The sequence below is a fragment of the Opisthocomus hoazin genome, chromosome 4 (assembly GCF_030867145.1).
Source record: "Opisthocomus hoazin isolate bOpiHoa1 chromosome 4, bOpiHoa1.hap1, whole genome shotgun sequence".
Lineage (NCBI taxonomy): Eukaryota > Metazoa > Chordata > Aves > Opisthocomiformes > Opisthocomidae > Opisthocomus > Opisthocomus hoazin.
Window position 1 is genome coordinate 39,430,723 of NC_134417.1, and position 22,374 is coordinate 39,453,096.

The window sequence follows — 22,374 nt, forward strand, 5'->3', positions numbered from 1 at the left end:
TGCATTTTTTTTCTGAGAATCAATACAATGAGCAAATGTGTAAAGCCCAAGCAACATAAGGAAAACCTACATTTTAGGTCATGGCTTGCCAACACCATCTTCAGATGCTCAGAGAGTGCCTTAGCTACATTAGAAACAGCATGAAAGCAGTGGAGAAAAAAGGTAAACAGTTAAAGGTTGTATTGATTCAAAGTCTGCAAGCTTCACAGAGTTTTTGTGAAAGCCAGTGGGCATTCCTCAGATGGGAATTTGCTGTATCTAGCCCAGGCTGCTTTGATTAACATATTATTCAACAGCATTGCTTATGATTCAGCAAAAGCACTCTGCCAACTTTATTAGATTTGTAACATTAATCAACAAATATGCAAATTTCAGTGTACGAGCGCTGTTTTGAAATATCAATCCACATACTCAGCTGCAGTAAATCGGTACAACTGCATGGGAGTCAACTGAGTTTTATGCCAATTTACACCAGCTTTGGCCCACTGTATTTACACTACTACACTCTGTAATTCTTTTACTCAAGTACTGCTGACATTGCAAATAATTACATTATAAGCAACTTTAAAACAATTTAGGAAGTGAAGAACCCCTTAAAAGGAGGTAAAGTGCCATAAGAGGAATCCAATTTTCTCAACATCTCATCTTCAGAATGCATCTGAATATTACTTTATTATGAATAATACTGTCTGGAATTAGAGCAGACTTCATTATAACTGCTACAAGAAGCCAGTAGGATAACAAGCATCCTTCAGATTCAGGAGCAGATACTATTGGTGACAATTATATGACAAAAATCAGTCTTGAGGTTCTAAGTACTGGGAATAGAAATGTTATCTTCATCTTAGAAATTGTAACTACAGATGCTTACACTGATCTCAATGATGCTTGTGCACATTATTTAGTAGGAAGGAAAATAAGCTTCTGACAGTTTTCCTTTTCACAATAAATGATCTTCAGTAGCTGTTATTTAAAAGAAACTGAACTTCAGGTCTGGTCCTTTTTCAGCTGAGCTGAGAGAAAAATTGCTCTAACAAGGAACTTTGAGTGCTCACATGAAAGAGGAGATAGATCAAAGCTATGTATATAATCACTGGGCACAAATGGGGATCCAAAGCTCATATTCGCACGTCAATATCCACACCTCAAAACGAAGGTCTTTCTGTCAAAAGAAGAGACAAAATTATATTTTGCCAGTGTAAGAGCAGCACTGACAGCAAATTTAGACTACAGACCTGGTTGCAGAACAACCTGAGTCAATTTATAAAGTTTAGATCAATTTATAAAGTTCAGATGGAAACCAAGTAACACATGATAGTTTTAGCAGTCTTGCTGTGAACGCTTCAGTAGATTCAGATCCAAAAATTATTGGAACTAAATATAAATGTCCCAATCCGCAAACTACAGACACCGTGGCTCTGACATCAGCAAGCGCTGAGTACTCAGAGAGATAGTGTGATAATTTCCAAATGAGACATTTCTATTACATAAAATAGTTTCTAGAAATTGCCAGCAGGCAGCGTAACATGCAAAAACCAGATTAAGAACTGCCATTAGCAAGTTACGTGGGTAAGGGGTGTTGACAGTTCACGGCAGCTTTACTTACCTAGATGTTGCTATATGTCTGCTAAGTCACTAGTAGGCTGGGCTGCGAATTTCTGGCAAAAGAAATTCCAGCAGAATACAGCAGTTACCAAAAATCATTTTGCATGGGGAAGCAAACTGGACAAAACCTTCATCAGAAAGCACAGAGTCAAAAGAGAGATACACAGAGCAGGGGGTGCAAACAGGTGACTCCGAGCAAACCCCAGCCTGATATTAATAGCATTCCCATGGGAATCAACAATTTGATCCATTTGATGGGTGACACCTGCAACAGATACAGGGATTTCCAATGTGTCCCAGGTAAATGTTTAGATATTTAGTGTAGATTCTCTCTTGGGTTTCATTAAAAAAAAACCTCAAATTTGTACTTCAATGTATAAATGGCTAGTATTTTCTCAAGACAGAACACAGCTCTCTCTCCAGATCTGACTGCCATACTCAATTAACTGAAGTATCCCTTTTTTCTCCTCCTTCATTGCCCTTCACATTAAGAATACATGCAGGACATTAGTGAAGATTAAGCTCTTATCCGTCAACCTTAAGATTATTTTGGATAATTTCATGATTGCTATAATTGTTATTCACTTCAAAATATTCCTAAACTCTTATTTGCAGGTTTTGTGGTCCCAAAACCAAACCAAATCTGTCCTTGATTGGATTGGATCTGGAGAATGTTTTACCATATCCTTTAGGAAAACACCACAGCATAACACACCACTTCATTGCCATCAGCCAGCCATTTAAAAGCAGATGAGACTGTATAGGAATTTCCTTTGAGTGCTTTTTTAGTGCTTCTTACTTACGCAAATTAAAGAACTCAAGATAAAGCTTCAGCAATTGATTAGGCAAAGACTTTTATCTCAGCTCATCACACTCTCGCTGACTGCCAACAGTAAGAAAGCCACTATCCCACTTTCTCATTGGGAATGAAATATATATCATAACAGTCTTAATTTAATAACAGGATGAGCAACTTACAGCCCACAGGACATGCACAGACTGCCAGGACAATAAATCTGTTACAGAGTCAGCACCTCCTCCCCTATTCCCAAGAGCCCTTCAAGTGCAGACTGCAGGCTGGAGAAACAGGCCAGGTGGCCACCAGCCCCTTTCTAGTGTTATTCTGCCTGAAAGCCTAGCTGCTCCTCCCCATTAGAGGACACTCCATGACAGTCAGTTCTAACCAGGAAAGCCTGGACCTCTGCATGTGCACAGAAAGGCCACGCCAGGTGTAACCACATAGCAACAAGTTCTGCGACTTGCTGTGACTCCCACCGCTCTGCTGTCCTTGGGCTTCTCCTCCAAATATTGCCCTGCCTGCTTGTGTGGTCACACACGGCGCCTGGTTCATGGCTGTAGATGTGTGGATTAGCTATTGAGTATGTTAGCGCTCATCAGCCAGATAGCAGCTCTCGGAAGTCAGCTTTTCTCTCTCCTATCCATTCCTTGAGTGGGACCCTTCTTTATCCTACCATCAGTTTTCACAAAGTAGGTAGGAAGGAAGTACCTTTGAGATACATACCATTCTGTTAAGCCACTGATCAAGCTCAGCTATGTTTAAGCAGTTAAGGGGAAGGGAGACACACAGCAATTTCCTTAGGAAAACGATAGCCAGTTTTCTTTAGGAAACTAGGCTAAAAATTATGTCAATGGAAACTGCAAGGCATCCCAGTTTGGTATTAATATGTAGAGGCTATTAATCTCTCATAGTGGAAATAAATAAATCCTGCATTATTAAACACTTCCTTATCAGGATAAAAACTATCCTTAAGTTCATGTATTTTCCTATATACAACTCCCTGTCCATATACAGTTTCTTCTGTAAACCTGCAAGGAAGACTGGGCTGGCAACTTCAGTAACTCCATGGCCCCTGGAACAGCCTTGTACACCCACGAGTGCCGCACAGACATTTGAGATTCATGTGGTTGTACAGGTGTACCATGTCTGGATTTAAAAATATGTCCACTCTCTGCGTGTGGTGGGGGCTAGCATAGTCTGTGTCAAGGACTGCAGGTGACCTGTACGCTTACAAAGCCAGAACTGGAAGCCTTGCGCAGCTGCAAAACAAATGCTCAGAATTTTCTGTGGTACGAGATTCAGCTGATGTACATCAGGCAGAGAAGTGTGGTCAAGGACAGGCATTGGTCAGGCCTCAAAGCAGGACTTCTTTACTACCAGGACACTGTTTTATCCACAGAGCTTCAGCTCAAACTCTTCTTCCCATTTTGGAAGTGGATTTGTTCCCCGCCTTTCAGAGGCATAGCTTTGTTAGGACACCCACAGTTCATCTGAATTTCTCAACTTGGGTCTTTTGATGTGTCTGATATTCACAGGGACAGAATCGCTAGCTTTGCTTGTCATCAATAATACATCTGTCCTATGAAGAACAAGAAGACTGTGATATCAAAAAAAAAAAAAAAGAGAAGTCCATTTCTCTTTCAACTACCTGAAAAAACACCTTCCTCTTGGACCAGTGTGGATATACACGAAGCGAGAGAGAATGCAGCCTTTGAACAGTAACTGGTATAAATCTTTCTCCTCTGATCATTCCCCTTCTGACTCATAAATCTCAGTCTACCAAGAAATGAGTGCATAGCTCTCACAAAGCGTAACATGCACCCAGAAGGGAGGTGCAATTAGAAGAGAGAAGAGAGACAAATGATGTGGGAGCCATCTCCTTAATGAACAGAACACTTTTCACTTCTTATTCATCGTAATGAGTATCAATAAATAACAGGAATAAGCAACAGGTCTGAACAGAACGTAGATGAATTTAAGTTTAATGCAAGTAAAGTGCTTTATAATAAGTCTAGATTGTGAAAGATATTGAGAAGGGTGGTTTTCAGAGAGACTGCTTACATTTTAATGTTTAGTGAGACCTGAATCTGCTGTAGATGGGTATAAAAATCAATGAGAAACTGTCTTTCATCTTTCCTGCTTTGTGCAAATTTTTTTTTTTAAACAAGTTAAGGCAAGTGAGACTCATCTCATTCTCGTCTGTGTTTTTTAAAAACCAAGAAGAAAATCCAAATAAAAGAGGCAATAAACAAATACTGAGAACCAGAAGGGAGGGAGGCAGGGAGAGTGGGCTTTCTTCTACCCCACGACTAGACCTCAACTCCTGTTCTTCTGCGGTCATGATCATGCACTCCTGCACAGCATTACCTCCCTCTCTGATTTTCAGACCTCATGTACTAGCTTAGGTAGCTACAGCCAAGCTTTGGTGCTGCCCAGAGAGCTTCAAAACATGAGAGGTGGTAAAGGCAGATTCCTGCAGGTCCCTCTCCGCCATGTGATGGGAGATGGGCTCTTCCTATGACTCAGGCAAGGTAGGGGGAAGGAAGGCTCACACCCCTTATTCCCACTGATGCCACCTTGACCCACACAACAGAGACTCTTGGGCTGACTCCCAGCCCCTGGTGCTGTGACCGAAGTTTTTGCATTTGGAGCACTGCAGTATCACCTCTATCCTGTAGACCAAGTGGCCAGTAGCTGGCATGAGCAAGAGTTTACATCAGCCACGACCAAACCCCATACAAGAAGATTAGCTGCCAGTGTGATTTAAGACTCACAAAGCAGAACAGAAGCAGATAGGAAGGCAAAGCAAACTGTCCTTGGAAAGATAAAGAAACTTTGCAGCTGACATAGGAAAAGCAGCTATTAAGGTAAGAAGGGATGTTACCAGCCTCAGGCTAAAAGCTGGAAATATTTTCAAAGGTGACAGAAATTAAGAACCCATGCAAGCCTTGGGCTTAAAAGCACTCTGACCTTGAAGGAACTGAATCTGTTTTTCTGGTTCCCAGGACATATGGCCTCGGTAACAGACGATATATATCATTGCCTAGTTCAGCGTAGCTACAAGGTATCCAGCAAGGCTTGTCTGATACAGGAAGGAGGGTCTTTGCCTCATCTGCTGACTGTTCAGCTGTCTGCTACCCTGATTCACCACTTTCGAAACACTCCCGTCCCAAGCCCCCACGTGCTAGATAGAGCCAGCTGGACTACTCCGCAATTCCAGATCAACTCTAGCTGTCATTCAGGCCCTGGACCAGGATGGGAGGTTGCATTGAACATTCGTCTCAGATGAGCATCTCTATTCTTCCCTGGATGTCTCAGTCACCATGTACCACGGCATCTCTCCTGCCACATGATCCAGCACAGCCATTACATCTCATAAGCACCACCACAGTCATATATCCCAATGCAGTGTCCCAGGTCTCTGGACTCAACACTCTGTCTCTTCCATACATCAAAGCCAGATGAGTCTAGGAGAAATCGTGACATCTTGGACACATCCAATTTTCAGCTGGAGGGGTGCCACCCTGGTCACTTGGTTCACTCCAGGCAGCATTATGGGGACAAATACGGCTGCTTCTCTTGTATCTTCCAACATAAAGCACTTCCACAAACTTGTAGGTGTTATTTGGAGAACACCCAAAGCTGTCTCTTGTTTCTCTGCTCCCCCTGGTGGGTGCCAGCCCGGCACGATCAAAATGCCTGCTTGGGTAGCAATGCCAGGGAGGAGCACACAGAAGCTAAAGCAGGCTGTAAATTTATTACACAGTCTCCTTAAGATCTAATTAATTAGCACTGTTAATTCTGACCGATATCGATAGCACCACTGCTCATTAAAGGGACCTAGCAGATCAAAAAGCAGATCTAGGAAGAGAGTTTCTGAGTTACAGACTTCAATGCTGGCAACCACTGACATCTCCAGCCAATATCCAGATCATGCAGCCCTGACAAGGCCATACACCCACCACTTCATATTCCTAGACAACAATCCACAGCCACCACCAACGACTGTACATACATGGGTGCTGATCCATGCACAGCTATTCAAAAATAAAGTGACGGCACCTCCTGTAATTGTGAACTTGCATATCTGTGCAAAGGAAGATAGTGGATAGATCAGATTTGTCACACAACGTGTGGGCCAAGAAGCTACTCACTTCTATGTGTCGAATTTTTTTTTTTTTTTCATTGTCAAAAGGGGATAATCTGCCATTCTCCATAGTCCACTGTATTTTCAAATTGGGGCCTTCCCTGCCTTTACTAGACAAATATACTAAATGCCTGTGAGAATGGATTTTAAAATCTGTGTTTTAAGCACTGGAGTAGTATAACTAGTCAAGACACTGAACTACTTATAACTGCTCACTCAGTGCAATACTGCAAACAACAAGATACTACAAACTCTTTCAGTTCTCTGTTTAGAAAGGTATTCAACCTTGTTTAGACCAATCTTGTGCTTTTTCTTGGTATCTTCAGAAAATAGATAGTAAACTAATTGTATAAGAAAACCAAGACCATTAGAACAATTTTTTATTATGGAGAGATCATGCACGATACTTATTTGGGGTGTAGAGAAGGGGTTGGTTTTGTTTGGTTTTTGCTTTACATCTTACAGATTGATTATTACTGCAGGAAAGTACAACTGAAATGATTGGAATAATCACATTCCTCTTTTTATGTTTAAATGTATTTCAAGCTCACATCTAGATGTTGAACAAAATCATATATAGATCTCTTCCTAATTTTCCAAGCTACAGAACAATAAGTACTGCACAGTAGAAAACAAGATCTAATACAAGAGGTGACAACTGGGATCTCACGCTGCTTGTATGTACTCACATAAAAAGATACGCAATCACAGGGAAGTGTGACTCATTTGACACTGGAGAGACATTTTCTTTTTAACTATGCATGAAAGGGATAGTATTGCCATACACTGCTCTAACAGTGGTGAATCAGAAGTAGTAAGGGAGTTGCTGCATTTTACAGTTTGTAGCAATCACGATCGAAAACAAGGCCTGGTTCTTCTTCCTGTAAAATTACTTCTTACAAGCCCAATATTGTCCCACACATTCCCCGAGATTCAGTCACCAGATTCCTAATTAAGACCTGCTGGACTAGACAACTTGTAAAGTGCATGTCACTCCTCAAAAGGCAACAGGGCAGCAAGCTCTTGCAGTGGTGTCTAGCAGACAAGAAACAAGGAAAGCCCATGCTTGCCAGGCAATCATTAGCACTCAGACACACTAAGCAAACTCTGTCAAGGAAGCAGTTTAAGATCACTACTCACAGAAGACCCTGATGAATCAAACATGGGACCTATCGTGTAAAAGGTGCTACAGTCTCCTAAGCCCCAGTTTGCATTATAATATCAACAAGATCCCAAACTGAACAGAAAGACTGCAGTGTTATTTTCTCATGTGTTTAGACAGTAATTGCAATGTACTCTCTTATCTTCCACTCCTCTGCACAGCTCTTAAACACACAACGCTTCCTTCCTTTATAAAACTAGACAGTTTCAATTTACTTTGTAACAACAATTTGTTTGGATTTCCATCTATAAAAGCCTCCCAAAATGGCACATTGAACAGTAATTTCTATACTGATGAAATACAGAGGTTCTGTAATGTTTATAAAGCCATTTAAACTACATTAGTGAAACTATTTCACTAAATTACATTTTCCAACTCAGCAGTCCTTATTATGCTATACACAAGCTCACTTCTTCCAAGAGTCACCCCTACCCACATAATCAAATCATGCTGTTCGAAATGCTGTGACGTTATTTTGTCATATAAAATGGTTGAAATTATCTTGACGATGGCAATGTAAGGATTGCTGCTACCCAGAATCTTTTATGAGAAGTGAAAGCAGAAAAAAGAGTTAGATCTCTTGAAATTATAGATTTTAAAGATCAGAGACACAAAGTGTTAAAAGCCATTAAACACCACGGGTCATCATAGAAGGAGGATCCAGGATCTGAAACACTTATCCTGAATCATTTCAACTGAAATACTAAAGAATGAAAATGCACTCTGGAATTACAGGATGTATTTACATAGACTGACATAAACTCACTCTATGGCTATATGTTCTTAAATGTCAAACAGTATAAACAAGATACCTGAAATTACTACCTAATATAACGATTTAAATATGTACCTTCAAAATAATGATTATATGAAGACTGAAATAAGTTCAACAGACTAAGTTATAATCAAAATCACTGCAGTAAGAGAAATTTATCCAAAGCAAAAATCATTTTCTGCTTGCACAAATATGTGTAATATTAAAGTGGAGGTCAGTTTTTCAACAACAAGAAGCTCAGAAACCACTTGGAAAAATTAATTCTGCCACTCACTTCACTTTTGCTGGCCATGCCAATTTTCACATTTTGGTCAAAGATCCACTGCATGCACACAGCTTCTCTATTTCACCTCATTTTGAGTAGATTATTTTCAGAAAACCTGCCTCCAAGGAATATCTGACAACTATACGTTCACATGATCAAATAAAAGATAGGAAAATCCAGCAATAGATATATCCTGCACTTTACAACAGCAGCAATCGCTTGCTTGCAAGCCCCTGGCCAGAATCCTTCTCCCTGACAAAAATAAATTAATGCTAGACAGCTCTTAAGACATTACATCAACAAAAGAAAGTTTAGCTCTCCCTTGCATCAAAGCACATCATCTGACCTAAAGTGGAGGTCTTCATCACTAAACCATTTTCAAATGAAACAATACCAACCTTCAATGACATCTTCACATAACGACCTGTCTTTGTCAACCACTTCGACTAGTTACAGTATTTATATGTGTATAGTCCATAATCTTTTAAGAAGGCTAATAAGGTCTGAGAAGTGAAAGATGAGTCCAGCCAGTATTATTTATGGACATCTTTTTTCACTCTTATTCAGCTCAAAGATACGCAGCATTGCAGAATCTTTCAGTATTGATTTCTCCCACCAAACTCACATTGCAGACTTCATCTTCAAAAGATACCCTCTCAAGGATAAACAAAGTAAACTCATATCTGTCAGACCTGAAAGATGTTTTCACCAACGCCTCAGGACTGTCCACTGGTGGTAGTTCATCTGCTAGGATTTCTTCAGGAGGTCTAGGGTCACTGATGATGGTAGGCTTTGGCCTTTCCTTGAGGTTGCCGGTCAGCCCACCAATAATGGTGTTCCACAAGCAGTTCTGTGATTTAGACCCTGCAGAAACAGAGAGCGAGAAGGAAAATAAATACATAGGCCTACTGTCCATTCTCTCAGCAGTCTGGAAAACAAAGAAAATCTGTTATCTTTTTACCTTTGCATCACCACAGTTTGGGGTTAAGCCCGAAAATCTGAAGTAAAGCTCAAAGTGGAAATAAGCACTAACGTTCGGGTCATTCCATATCTAAGACCATAACGCTTTCCAGAAAAAGATTTGATTACAGAACCTGGAGTTTTCATGTGTCAATAAAAACCACCCTCTCCTCATTATACTCTATTATATTATAATCTAAATAGCTTAGCATGTATTGATGTGGCAGTATTTTAAGCCAAATAACCAACCAAAAACAAAGTACCAAATCAATACAATATAAATCATTGAGTTTCTTAGACTAAAGTTAACAATGGTTAAATTATAGATTAAAGATATCACGGAAGGACTAGTATCAGAGAACCTATTTCTTCTCTGCTGAAACTTCAGCTTTTTTCAGTAGACGTTCAAATGCCAAAATATTTCTGTGGATGATCTTTTTCCATTTATTTGGAAGTATCACCAGGTGCCTCTTGCTTGTCACTCAGAGAACCCATCTTCATCTGTAAGTCTAGTTACAAAGTACAATTAGCATCCTTCAGTCAGATCTCCTCCCCATCTTTGAAGCAGAGCATAAGTGACTTACATTTCATAAAATTTAGTGTCTGTTTCATACAAAAATTTTCAAATGGCTTCTGAATAAACTAGACACTTCTTGAAATCCCAGTGATACTCCCATACGGAACACCTGTGTCATGTTCTGATTTTCAAGTATTATAGGATATACACAGGTGAGCCAGCAGATCCCAAGAAAAGCAGTGAAGTACTGAAATACTGCTTATTTCAGTTAAGAGACTTCCCACAACAGAGGTGCAGCAAGCATTAGTCTTACTGGATTCCAAAGTAATACCAACTCTGCTGGTAGTCATTCTCGATGGGCTTTTTACCAATGTGCAAAATGAAAAAAACAAACAAACAAAAAAATCTGATAAATGGGATATTTCTGAAGTCAGCAGCTGATTTTTACAAGAGACTGTACAGGTACAATTTTCAAATATTTTCTCAGCATTCAGAATTAACTGTCCAGCAGAGACAATTAAGAAATCTAATGCATATGGATTAAGGTTGACTTTTTGTTTCAGTACACACAAAGTACATAAAAGGAAACCAAATAGAAGAGGTGTGATCCCACATCTCCTGAGGATATATCATGAGAAACGGCACTGTTAGAAGCAGCAATATCTGCTGCTATGGACAGGTGACAGCAGCCTTATTTTGCTGGTTGTCTTAAATGTCTTGTTTTCACACAGCCTAAATGGTGTAAAGACAGAAGACTAGCAAGAATTTTCATTCATCATCTTCATTCCAAAAAAATTTTCAGAGTATTTCCCAGCTAATCAGGAAAGTTCCATACTTGTAGGCTTCTCTGCTCTTAATTGTCAGCAGCTATTTAATATGCAAGGACCGTATTTACTCAGATTTAGAGGTATCCTTGACGTTCTGTGCTACAATAACTAGAAAAATTACTTCTCACACTAGGTAGTCCAAAGCCAAGTAATGTCTACACAACAGCTACAGAAATAAATACAACATCTATACATCTTTATCATTCAAGGACTTACAATGTTATGGCAATAACACTGTTTGTGTTCTTTAGACCACCACCCAAAACTCTCAAAATTTCTTAATTTCACCTGCATAGGTAAGCATGTGTTTTCCCATTCTGCAAAGGGAAGTATAAAGAATGTAAGAGTTTTAAATTGTCTGACCATACAGGCCATCTGTGGTAGAGCCAAAAATAGCGTGATTCTCTGTAATGTGTTGAAAGAACCATTTCTTTTGCAAAATATGGCACTCAGCACAGTTGGAGCCAGAAGTTTACCAGTCAAAGAAAAATAAGCTGCCATCCAGCTACACATGCTGCACACTAAGACTCGAGCGCAGGACACCAATACTTGTAGAAAAACCTGCTGTGCCCTATTAAAAGAAGCCACTGTTATAATTTTGAGGTTTTTCCCTGCAATTCCTTCAAGCAATTGGCTGAGCTTCCCAAACCACCACCTCCTCCCTATTTCCTCAGCTCCACCCTTTCTTGTATTCCACAAGCTCTCCAGCTTGCCAAGTGCAGGACAACTCTGTGGTCCAGCAATAAGACATACTAGCCTTTTTCTGCACCTACTAGATACAAGTAGCTTGTTGTTTGCACTACCACTGCAAGCCAACAGTGACAGGTTAACTACCTGTCCCTGAAAACCATACAATCATTCAAATCAAACATTTTTTTTCTTTCTTTAAACAAAAACAGTGCAAGAAAACCCAAGCACTTGTTTCAGTATGTAAGGTTTTTTCCCCTATGTTCTCTGCACATACACCTACACCATTTCCTCCAGCATGGATATCCATCCCATGCACCTTTCCCCTATGATTAGATCTAGGTTGTAGACCCTTATCCACTTGGCTCTTCTGAAGATCAGCAGTGGCAAATCAGCCAGCTGGCGAGAAATAACCAACTTCACTAAACCAATGAAATGCCCACCCATCCTAATCCGTGTTCAGCCTGCCCACAGCCATGCTGAGGTGAAGGGCATCTGGCCGATGAGCGTTTTATTTAATGGGCCTGCCTGAACAGACACCAGTCAGGAGCTTCCAGATGCCTGAAATGCTGAAAGCCTGATGAACTTCAATTCTCACAGCCACAGATGTTCAAAGATTGATGGCACAGTGGTACTTGTAGCAAGATGACATGGTTAGCTACCAGGCATATTAACTGCTGCTAAAAGGAGGTGTAACCTCTTAAATTCCAAGTCTCCTAAATGGACTGGAATTTGACGTTTAAAAGTACAGGAGACTGGGTAGCCCTAGCATTGGAATGAATAACACTTACTTTTAATTTCAAATCTTTGTGAACAAGTGTAAAGATTTGCAAAAATACTTCTCCCTCATTCTACTGTAACCTTGTCAAAGATGATTCTACCTGAGCTAGAGGCAAAAGCAAAATAGATTTAGGTGTTATAATTTAAAAAGCAGAACTCTGCTTAAAGAATCTGCTGTTCGGTGCTCAAATATTTAGTATAGCCTGAAAATATTATTACACTGCAAGTCTAGCTACCTGAATCACCAATAACCACACAACTATCATTCCCGCTGCCTCACTCAACACCACCAGCAGCCTTTCCCTCTGCTTTGTTTCTGAAGTAAAGGGGAAACAGCTACACGCTCCAGAGAGCTGCGGACAACAGTCAGGATGGACAAGGCTCGTGTGGGTTTCTGTAGGTTATCTTGTGTTTGCTTGCATGCATAGAAAGCTAGATCAGGTAAATAAGGTCAGCCAAAATGGGTACAGTTCAAGTGTTCAATGACATTCCAACTGTGATCCCACTGAAATCTCTGAAGGTTTTACTGTTACCTCAAATGGGCAGCTGTCACAGAGCAATGGAAATCCTGTTCTTTGTTGTGAAGTTAATAACTGCCTTTCAATCAAGCATTTGAGTGAATGCGAAAGGCACGATCCAGGAAGATACCGAGACTCTGGTTTGTGACTCAGACACAAGGATAACAACGATAATCCTCTATGACTTCAGTTATTGCTTGAATCCGTGTCCTCAAACGCTGCAGCTTTTTCCGCCATTCAGTCAGGATGTTTTTGAATGTCCGATCTGCACTCCACTGTTTGTTCAATGAAACATAGCGTGGTAGAGCAGGTTATAGTACTCTCAGCATAAATTTGTGCATCATACCTTTAACTCACATTAGCACAGCACACGCCTCAGACATTTCCCTCCTTTCCATAACACAGTTCTGATTCTAATTTTAATTTCCATTCCCGCAGAGCTGTCACCTTATACTGCTCATAAGCACACAGTCATCATTAACGATAACCTATGAGAAGTTGGCTGGATCATTAAATCCTCGACCTGACTCCCAGATCACTAAATTTACCTCCTAACAGTGAAGGTCTGGTTTACACTTGGAATTATCACCCTTCGTCCCTATATTATGCCTCCATGACTATGTCCCAAACAGGCTTATCTAAGTGTTCCTCTCTGCACTGCATTTCTGTTACTGTCAAATAGCCTGTGGCCTTGATCTCACCTCCACACTTCATCCCCTGCAGCACTGGGTCACACAATGAGGCCTTCTAAGGGGGTATCCTGTTTGTTCATTCAGCCGATAGCCATCCGCTGGTCTGTTCTCCTCCATGTAACACCAGTCAGCCACCCACCAGTGTGTTCTCCTCCATGCAATGCCAGTGACCCTTACCTCTGCAACTGAGGCTTGGCTGCCTGGCTGAGAGACAAGCTCAAAGCAGGAACACAACCTGGCTGTTCCTGGGCTTCAGACCTGCACTGTATACACACTCACAAAAAATCAAGTTCTCATGAATGTTAGAATAAGAACTGAAATGCCAGCTCAGTTCCAAATATCATGACATTATGCTTGACCGACTTGTCAGGTAATGCTGCAGCATGAAGTCCTCATAACCCAAATATCCAGAAGAAACAGTACATGTGCTGAATCTTCTAGCTCCGTACCTGGTATTCAGGAATCATAACGGACAAAAAGCAGAGTAATAAAGAACTTGAAAATGTTTCCATTTACAGTTACTTTTCTCTCCTCTAAGACTTCCTTTGCCCTATGCATTTGCAGGGTTGAACCAGCCCAGATTGATAAATACAGCACCTTTTTAAGCTTTACTGTCTACAGCATGAAGGAAAATCAACCCTAAATGAGCAATAAGAAATGCCAGTACAATTTTCTCTCAGTCCTGTTGCATCTACACCACCACCTTGTAAGTCACTACATGCAACAGATCTCCTAGCCACAGCTGTTCCTTCCACATCATGCACCTCAGTGAGGTATGGCATGCTCAGAGTGCCATCCTGTGACTGCGTGAAATACTGCACCATACATGTAAATTACTTTGATGTTCTGATCAGCACCACCTATGATGATGGCAAATACCCCCTTTTAATGATGAGCAGCGGATTTCTCCCTGCTAAGTGATCACAGATCATCATGAAACTGCATCCGTTATGAACGGGATTTCCTACCTTCCTCCTTATTCCTATGTATTTTGTCATGTGTGTTTTTAATAACTCGTGGTCAAAGTCACAGTCGGTTGGTGCTACACTACCAGATGCATCCCTTTGTTTTGTTCAAACTTGGGTCACTTATTTCAAATCCCAAGCCATACCTTTAGGTCCTAACCTTGCTTTGTGAGGCAAAAGGGATGGAGGAGCTATCCGTAAGGTTTCATTACATGTTGCATTCGCTATTTCTAAGGTTTGACCCAAATTTCTTTGTAGCCACTATAGTCAACTTCAGCTGGCTTTATGACACTTATATTGTTATAATCTTTTATGCTTGAAACAATAGTAAGGCCACAAAGCCTTCCGTTCTTTTAAATGTGCATCAACTCTGTTCAATAAGACTGAAATCCTGTAAGTGACTTTTCCAACTAAGGAAATGAACGCTAATAACAGGGCAGACATAATATGACATTAAAAGCCTTATTAAATGTGTTTATTTTTACAGTAGATATAGAAATTAACCAGTTAAAATAAAAAACGCTACTTACGGGCAAATCGTGAAAGTGGTCGTGCATTTTTGTCACCTGTCTCGTTTGCAACTGAAAGGAGAAAACAGAGAGAAATAAAAAGCATTAAAATTTAAATGTTACATTACGATTAATGATACTAGCAATTCTCATGCATGCAAGAGAGAGAAGACTGTTCACAGGAACAGCAGTTGGATATATATACACAGATATATAATATTTTTTTTAATGTCACTAAATATATTACTTTGCATGTTTGTCTGTCCATCTCGTTCAGTTTGGCTTTCAGAGTCAGGAAGGCACAACACAGGCACCTGAAAACATCGTCTTGTCCCACATAATAATTGAACCGTATAATTGCCCAACATTCAAGCACTAGCCATTAATAGTGGCAATATACATAGCAATATATGATCGCAGTCATCCTTACAAATTCTACTTTATATCAGACTTTTTTCCAAGTCCTAAATAAAACGTCATTGTTCCCCCTTGCATTAACAAGTACGGTAAGAAAAAAGTAAGATTATTCCAGCTATATGAGGAAATGCACTAGCAATTTTGGAAGCTCACAGAATCATTTAACAGCAAATTAAACTTAATTTAAGGATCTGCGCAAAGGAATGCTCTGACATTTGGAACTGCATATAGATATCTCCTAGGATAAAAACAACCCCATACAAATCCTGCTTTTTTCTGACACAAATTCATATTGGCACAGCTCTCAGCGTTTCTGTGACCCTGCTGGTGTGCAGTTAGTCGAGAGCATAAATGACTCTTAGGGGTTCTCACAATACTAAACTACATCTGAAAAAAGAGGAGAGTTATCAAGGAGAGAAATTACCACTTATTACTTTTTTTTTTTAATAGCTAGAAAAATCATGAGCAACAGCATTGATGGGCACATAGGGAAGAGAGCATATTGTAAGTACACACAGAAAGATCGGCAATTCTTTCCTTTCTTTAAAAATGCTGTTTTCTAGAGACAAGACCAACCAAGCTAAGAAATTCCACAAAAGGATGCAAAATACGACCAGAACTGAAACTCACGGATTCCTAGCAAGATAATGTCAACTAAACAATCATGGAATTTTTGAATCCAGAGAAGACTTTTGACGAAACTTAATTCTTCAGAGAAGTCTTAAGGTTGTCACAGTTTAAGTTTACCTTTATTTGAGACCCATAGCCAGTGTCACTCAGCTTTCCCTACCTGCTCTGCGACCTTTACCCGTCGGTGCAGGTGGCTCCAGCACCCGCTGTAGCCAACAGAGGGCCTCCTCTCACCAGCCCCCGCCGCGCTTCGCTCCGCCGGTCAGCAGATGGCGCCCTTACAGCACCGGTGCCCCCCGTCGGGCCGGGAAGCGTCCCGGCCGGCCGAGCCCTGCCACGGACCCTGCCTCGGCTGAAGCCCGTCGCAGTAGCGCAGGCCCCAGCCAAACGAGCCCTCCCGGGACGCTGCGTGCAGAGAGACGCTGGAGGGACTGCACAGAGTTAGGCAGGCCCAGAGCAGCTGATAGTTTCGAAGTCAAATGTGGCTCTGCTAGAGGTGATGGCATGGTGAAGGAGAGAGGCAGCAGCATCCTCCATGGGGCAGAGGGGTCGGAAGAGTTGGACCCAGCGAGGCCACAAACCGTGCGAGCAAACACTGCTATAGCCAATACATAAAGCTCAAGCAGCCAGGCTTTGTCTTTAACTCAGTAAGATGGCTCGCACAGGGTAGGCTGAGAGGACTGGTCCCTTCTGGGGTCCTCTCTGTACCTCAGAGCTATGTCTGTATCGCAGCAGACCCCAAGCAAATTCACAACATTCACTAACGTCTAAGCTGGAACATCAAGTGCACTATTAGGTCAACGAGGAAAGAGCCTGCTGAGGGCCTTTTAACTGCACCATTACCCGCTGTAGAGCATTTCCCCCACTCCAGGGGCTTCAGGCGCACACCAGGTCTCACCTCTGTGCCACCCTCCAGCTGGACGTCGCAACAAGAGTTTCGGAGCACTTCACCCAGCACCCATCTTTGTGCAGCTCAGCTCCCAGGCTGACGGCATCCAACACAACAGGCGTCAGTAACCCCCTCAAAAATAAGCATTTCCCAATTCCAGGCTGCACAGGTTTGTTTTCGGTTGTCAGTGCTTCCCAAACGCCAGATGGTGTCGTGTACAGAGTAGGGCCCTTCCATCTGGCATACAGCCACGTGGAGCAAAGGTGCAGGTAGAACAGCAAAGCGATGGGCAGGACAGAAAGCACTGGGGATGCCAAAAGCTGCATTACCAGCAAGATTCTTGGTACCAGTGATCTAACTGCTGCCTAGGACCACGGAGGTGTGTGCGCAGGTGAGATCTCGGGTTTGTTTAGCCCTGCAATCAAAAGCAGAAGGATTCAGAGGCAAAGAGCATTTCTGCATTTGCTCTGTGTGAAAAACTTAGAAGATTTTACTTGATGAAGTTTTTACTGTGGAAATTCTGCACATATATCCTACAGCTGTCTTACAGCAGTAATTGGGGACACAAAGAACTAACAGACCTATGTATGCAGTACATGTAAATGAGAAAAGACTTTTTCTCCAGATGGCCTGAAATCTTCTCCCCCCTGTGTTTATTTGAGTTTGTTAATAGTAACAAGCTTTTGGGAGAAAGCAGGTATGAATTAATGAAGCTGGAGAAAGAAGCTGAATCTCTGAAATAGCAAGTCACAACCCACACCAAAAATGATTTCTGGTATTTCCAAAGATTTCTTGCACCACTGTCTCTTCAGATATGCTTATTCTCCAGCCACACTGTACCCTTGTACGCTGAAGTCTAGGCTGGTTTTCGTCTCTGATTAGATGAGACTATCAGCATGAAAACTGCAGATATTTACTTCATTCTCCTAAGAGGGTGGACCTTCTTCAGTTTCCATCCCACCTTTTTTTTTTTACTTTTTTAATACTAAACCATGCACATTTGAAGTTATTTTCCATTCCAACCTGAAAGCAAATCATTCTTGGTGGCGGGTATAACATGCAGGTAGCTTGTAAGCAACTTCTGTTCCTTCAGAAACACAGCCATGCCAGGCAGGAGACGTCATCCTATAATCACCCCATTACAGCAAAACATTCACATGCTGTCTGTGCTCTCTTGTACAAGTAGACAACAAAATACCAGGCCTAGCCAAATTTCTTCCATTTCAAAAGTATTATGTTGCATCATAACTGTCCGGAAATCTCAAGAGTCTCTCACTGCAATTATAAAAATATCTTCATAGGCTTGATCAGTTCTTTGATTAACACGGATCACTCATATGTGAGTTCTCTGCATGCCCACTTCTTGGGGAGGCTTCACTTTTTAATGTCTGCCCTGTTAAACTGTTTCCTACAGCTTGCCACCTTTTTCTACAAAAGGTATCGATTTCACCAGTACGCCCCCTCAGCCAATTTAGCTTTCAAAGATCCTTTGTCAAACTTCTAGTGCAATGCAAAGAAAAACATACCACTTTGTAGTAGTGACTCATCAAGACTGACAGACAATAGCACATCACCTATATTTTGCCATTAAGCAGCTGAGAGGCTGAAAAAAGAAAGTCAGGTATTTTTTCCCCACCAGTAAACATACTCCTTCCAGGAGACTTCTATTTTTTTAATCAGCCAAAGGGCAGATAAGCTTAACTATATATTCCGTGCTGCTAGTAATTTTGTCAGTGTTGGGAAAAGTGCATAAGGTGAGAACACGGATACGTAGATAAATTTGCATTGAACATACAATCTGAATAAACTCTTCTCCAGGATTTTTCTTTTTCTTTTTTTTTTTTCTTCCCCTTCTATGCCACATATTTTGATCAGCACTCTTGGGAAAAAAAAAAAAAAATCTCTTTGGATTGCCCTAACATGTCATCTCCTGGTAATCTGTTCCTTTAAAACTCAGGAGCATAAAATACAGTACCGCGACTGCCGAGACAACTGTGCCCATCTACTTCTTACAGGCAAATCAAAGTAAGATCATCTCTGGAAATTCCAGTGGTTTTTGCTCTCAAAGACTATGCCATCAGACATTTTATAAACTTATCAAGCTCAATCTTAAAGGTAGCTTATTTTTATACTTGCTCATCTGATATTATGAGACTGCCACAATCTGATTGCAGTATCAGTTATGACCCATCATTTAATTTGTGTCAATTTATATCAAATTGTTCTTGCACTAGCAATCTCTTTAAACTGAAGTATTTCTTTTTCCTGCTGCTTAATCCTACTCTGAATTGGGCATGGAAAGACTGAATTTCCCCCTCCCACCACAATTTTGTGGACTAAACACACCATGATCATCTAGTTTTGTCTTATAGAATAGGTATCTTCATATCCCCTCCCTGTCTTTGTTGACCCTCTTCAGTGTCTGGTAATTTTCTCACAGGCGCTGTATGCAAAGAGGCCTCATTCTTGCCTGGTCACACATTAGTTGTGTGCTGTGACATCTCCCTCATACAATTAACTGACTCTCAGATCATAGCAGAAGTTTATGTCATTAAGTCCTCATCTGCATGATCTTTCACTCCATACTACTTAATTTCAGCCCTTGTTGTTAGCCCCATTCTCTAGGTCTTGTGGATATTACTGTGAGATATTCAGATCCTCCCCTGTACTGGCAATACTTTATGTCATCAACAGCAATTACCAGCACTTTCCTTTTTTCTGTGCTGCAGTCATTAGCAAAAATCCTACACAAGATCAATCCCACACAGGGATCTGAAGCACAGTAGTACCGGAGGAAGGCTTTACTGGTGACTTTCTGACCCATTTGGAAGCTAAAGTTCCTCATAAGAAAACCTGTTCTTGGAGGATTTTGAGTCCAATAAGGAGATCAGGAAAGTCCCAGACCAAACAAGTAACGCCTCATAATGAGGCAAATCCTGTTTCAGAGTTTTTATCCAACACTACATAAATTGCAAGCACAGGAACCGTGCAGCCAGTGCACGCATTACTAAACCAGCGATTCTTCAGGCCCCTCCAGAGTCAGTCACCCAAACAGTTTTCTGGAGTGTTGAAACCCAGTACCACACAGAAAACGCCAGCAACTTCATATAATCTGAAACGCTCATGCTGTGAACATCAACAGTACAGGCAGGATAAGCATACCCTATACAAGAAATCCATAGGGTCACAAAGTTACAAGAATATGCAGCAACCTTTTGCTGATAAAGAACAGTGGAAGACTTGACTGTATCCCTGGACTTAAGATTATAATTAGTTACTGAAATTAAGTAATAACATAATTACACAGATGGAAAAGACACAATATGAGTATCTTGGATATACCCTGAAGATTACAAAACACATTTGAAACAAGAGCTATGTTTCAAAATACTTCTGGAATGCAGGAAACTGCAGTCTTCACTGACAAGTAATAACCAAGAGGCATACGCCACCCAGCATTTCCTGAAAACACTCCTAATGGATTTTTGCTGCTGCTGTTTGCCTGGCAACGACACCATACATCAAACATTGTTCTTCTTCATTAACTGGAAGAGGAACACTGCACACAACTGATGACTCATTTTCTTCATGAAAGGATCCTTACACTGTAGGTTGTTTGCATGTGTGATGGGAAAGATGCTTCTGCAGTGGAAAACACTTTGTTCCCTCAGACAACTGAACACAGTTGCTGCCTCAGTCTGAAGGGACTCTGATTCCATGCAGATTTCAGAGCTTCTGCATCTCATCGACAGTCACAGAAATGCTTTCAGAAGGGCAAGGTCTACCCACAGAAATCGTAACAAGAGACATAGGTGCAAAACATCTGTGTGAAAAGAAGCAAAACTATTCAATACTCTACTGAGCATCAGCCAAATTTTACTTAAGAGGCAGAAGCACAAACACTGAACTTGCAAACTCTGGCCCTGTGGGCATCTAAAGACCAGAGGGGCCCTGATGCTGGGTTTTGGAGATCAAGGAAAATAGGAGCAAACACCAGCAACTGCCTGGACCAAAACCACCTTCCTTGCACCAAGGCCCATGTTAAACATATTCCTAACCTCAAAACCAAGATGCTATCTTGTGTGATCTGTTCAAAATATTACCATATGTTCTGTAGACTATATATCCCCCAGCTCTCCAAGCTCACAGAACAAATGGCTCTGGTCACACAACCTCCAGGCTGCTCTCATTCCCAGCCTCTGCCACGACAGTCTTCAGAGTACAAAGCCCACAGCCCCTTTGCTTGCCTGGTCATAGACACATATATATGCCTCTAGCACACCCAGTCACCAACAGTGTGTGATGGGTCCATAACTGCTTGCTGAGAGCCTGAAAGAAGGCTACCAGAAAAATTGCAAATCAGGAGATGATGGAAGAGGAACTATATAGATATATAAAACTTCTCCACTGCAAGATGATGAAGCTACCTTAACTTTTGGCTTCTAGAGTATGACTTTTTTTTTCCTGGAAATGTCCAGGCTGATTTCCTACATTTAGCTGAGATTTCTTGCTTCTGGTAGCTCTAACAGATTGTTGTAGCAAACCCACTCACATCTTTCTCCTAAGGGTAACTATACATCTGCAAAGCCTAGTCTAGCTCATATATTTCTGTACAGTGAATCTAAGGCAGACAGAGGGAAACAATAAACCATGGGATTTTTAGAACAGGATTCTGCCCATGTGGGCTACCATGACTTCCAGCTCACTTCCGCTAGAAAATACATCATATAAACAACAGCATAGTGACCGCACGCACAAAAGTGTTATCAGATGTGGTAGCAAGACATTCTTCTGACTAGCATAGCCCTTGCTCACCAGCATTCGTCCATCTTTGAGCTTCTTCACCCACTCCTCCATTGCTCATCGCGCTCCCCTCAACTTGTAGCACTTCAGTGGAAGGACAGCCATCACTAGATGAGCCCAAGCGTGTTGGTCTCTCTCTCACACTGCACCCCTTACCCTTTTTTAGTTATACTTCCCCTGTGCAAAGACCCAGGTACATTCCTGCATAGCTGAGAGTCCATCCACCCCACCTAGCAGCAAGGATGCAAACCAAAAATCAAGTGTTTGTGTCATTTCCTATATTACTGCATAAGCAACTGCTGTCATAGGATGCTCAGATATCCTAGTCTGACTAGGGCAGACTGGAATATAAAGAAGATCCGAGTGAAAACCTGCAGAAGCTTCTTACTTCAGCACTTTCCCACTCTTCTTGAGCCTGGAAAAGTTC

The 22,374-nt window shown here is 41.3% G+C and overlaps 1 protein-coding gene across 5 annotated transcripts in view; it reads right to left on the reverse strand.

Annotated features, from left to right (window-relative positions):
* The window catches only part of PDE1C (phosphodiesterase 1C), a 383,698-nt gene that overhangs the window by 264,362 nt on the left and 96,962 nt on the right, over window positions 1-22,374 (reverse strand). For all 5 annotated transcript variants that reach the window (XM_075418641.1, XM_075418635.1, XM_009943060.2 and 2 more), the window contains exons 2-3: window positions 15,230-15,280; window positions 9,446-9,617 (exon numbers count right to left, since the gene is read on the reverse strand). Coding sequence is in view for 4 of the 5 variants with exons in the window: in XM_075418635.1 (XP_075274750.1) it covers window positions 9,446-9,617; window positions 15,230-15,280 (223 nt within the window). In the remaining variant the exon portion in view is untranslated. The remainder of the gene's footprint in view (window positions 1-9,445; window positions 9,618-15,229; window positions 15,281-22,374) is intronic.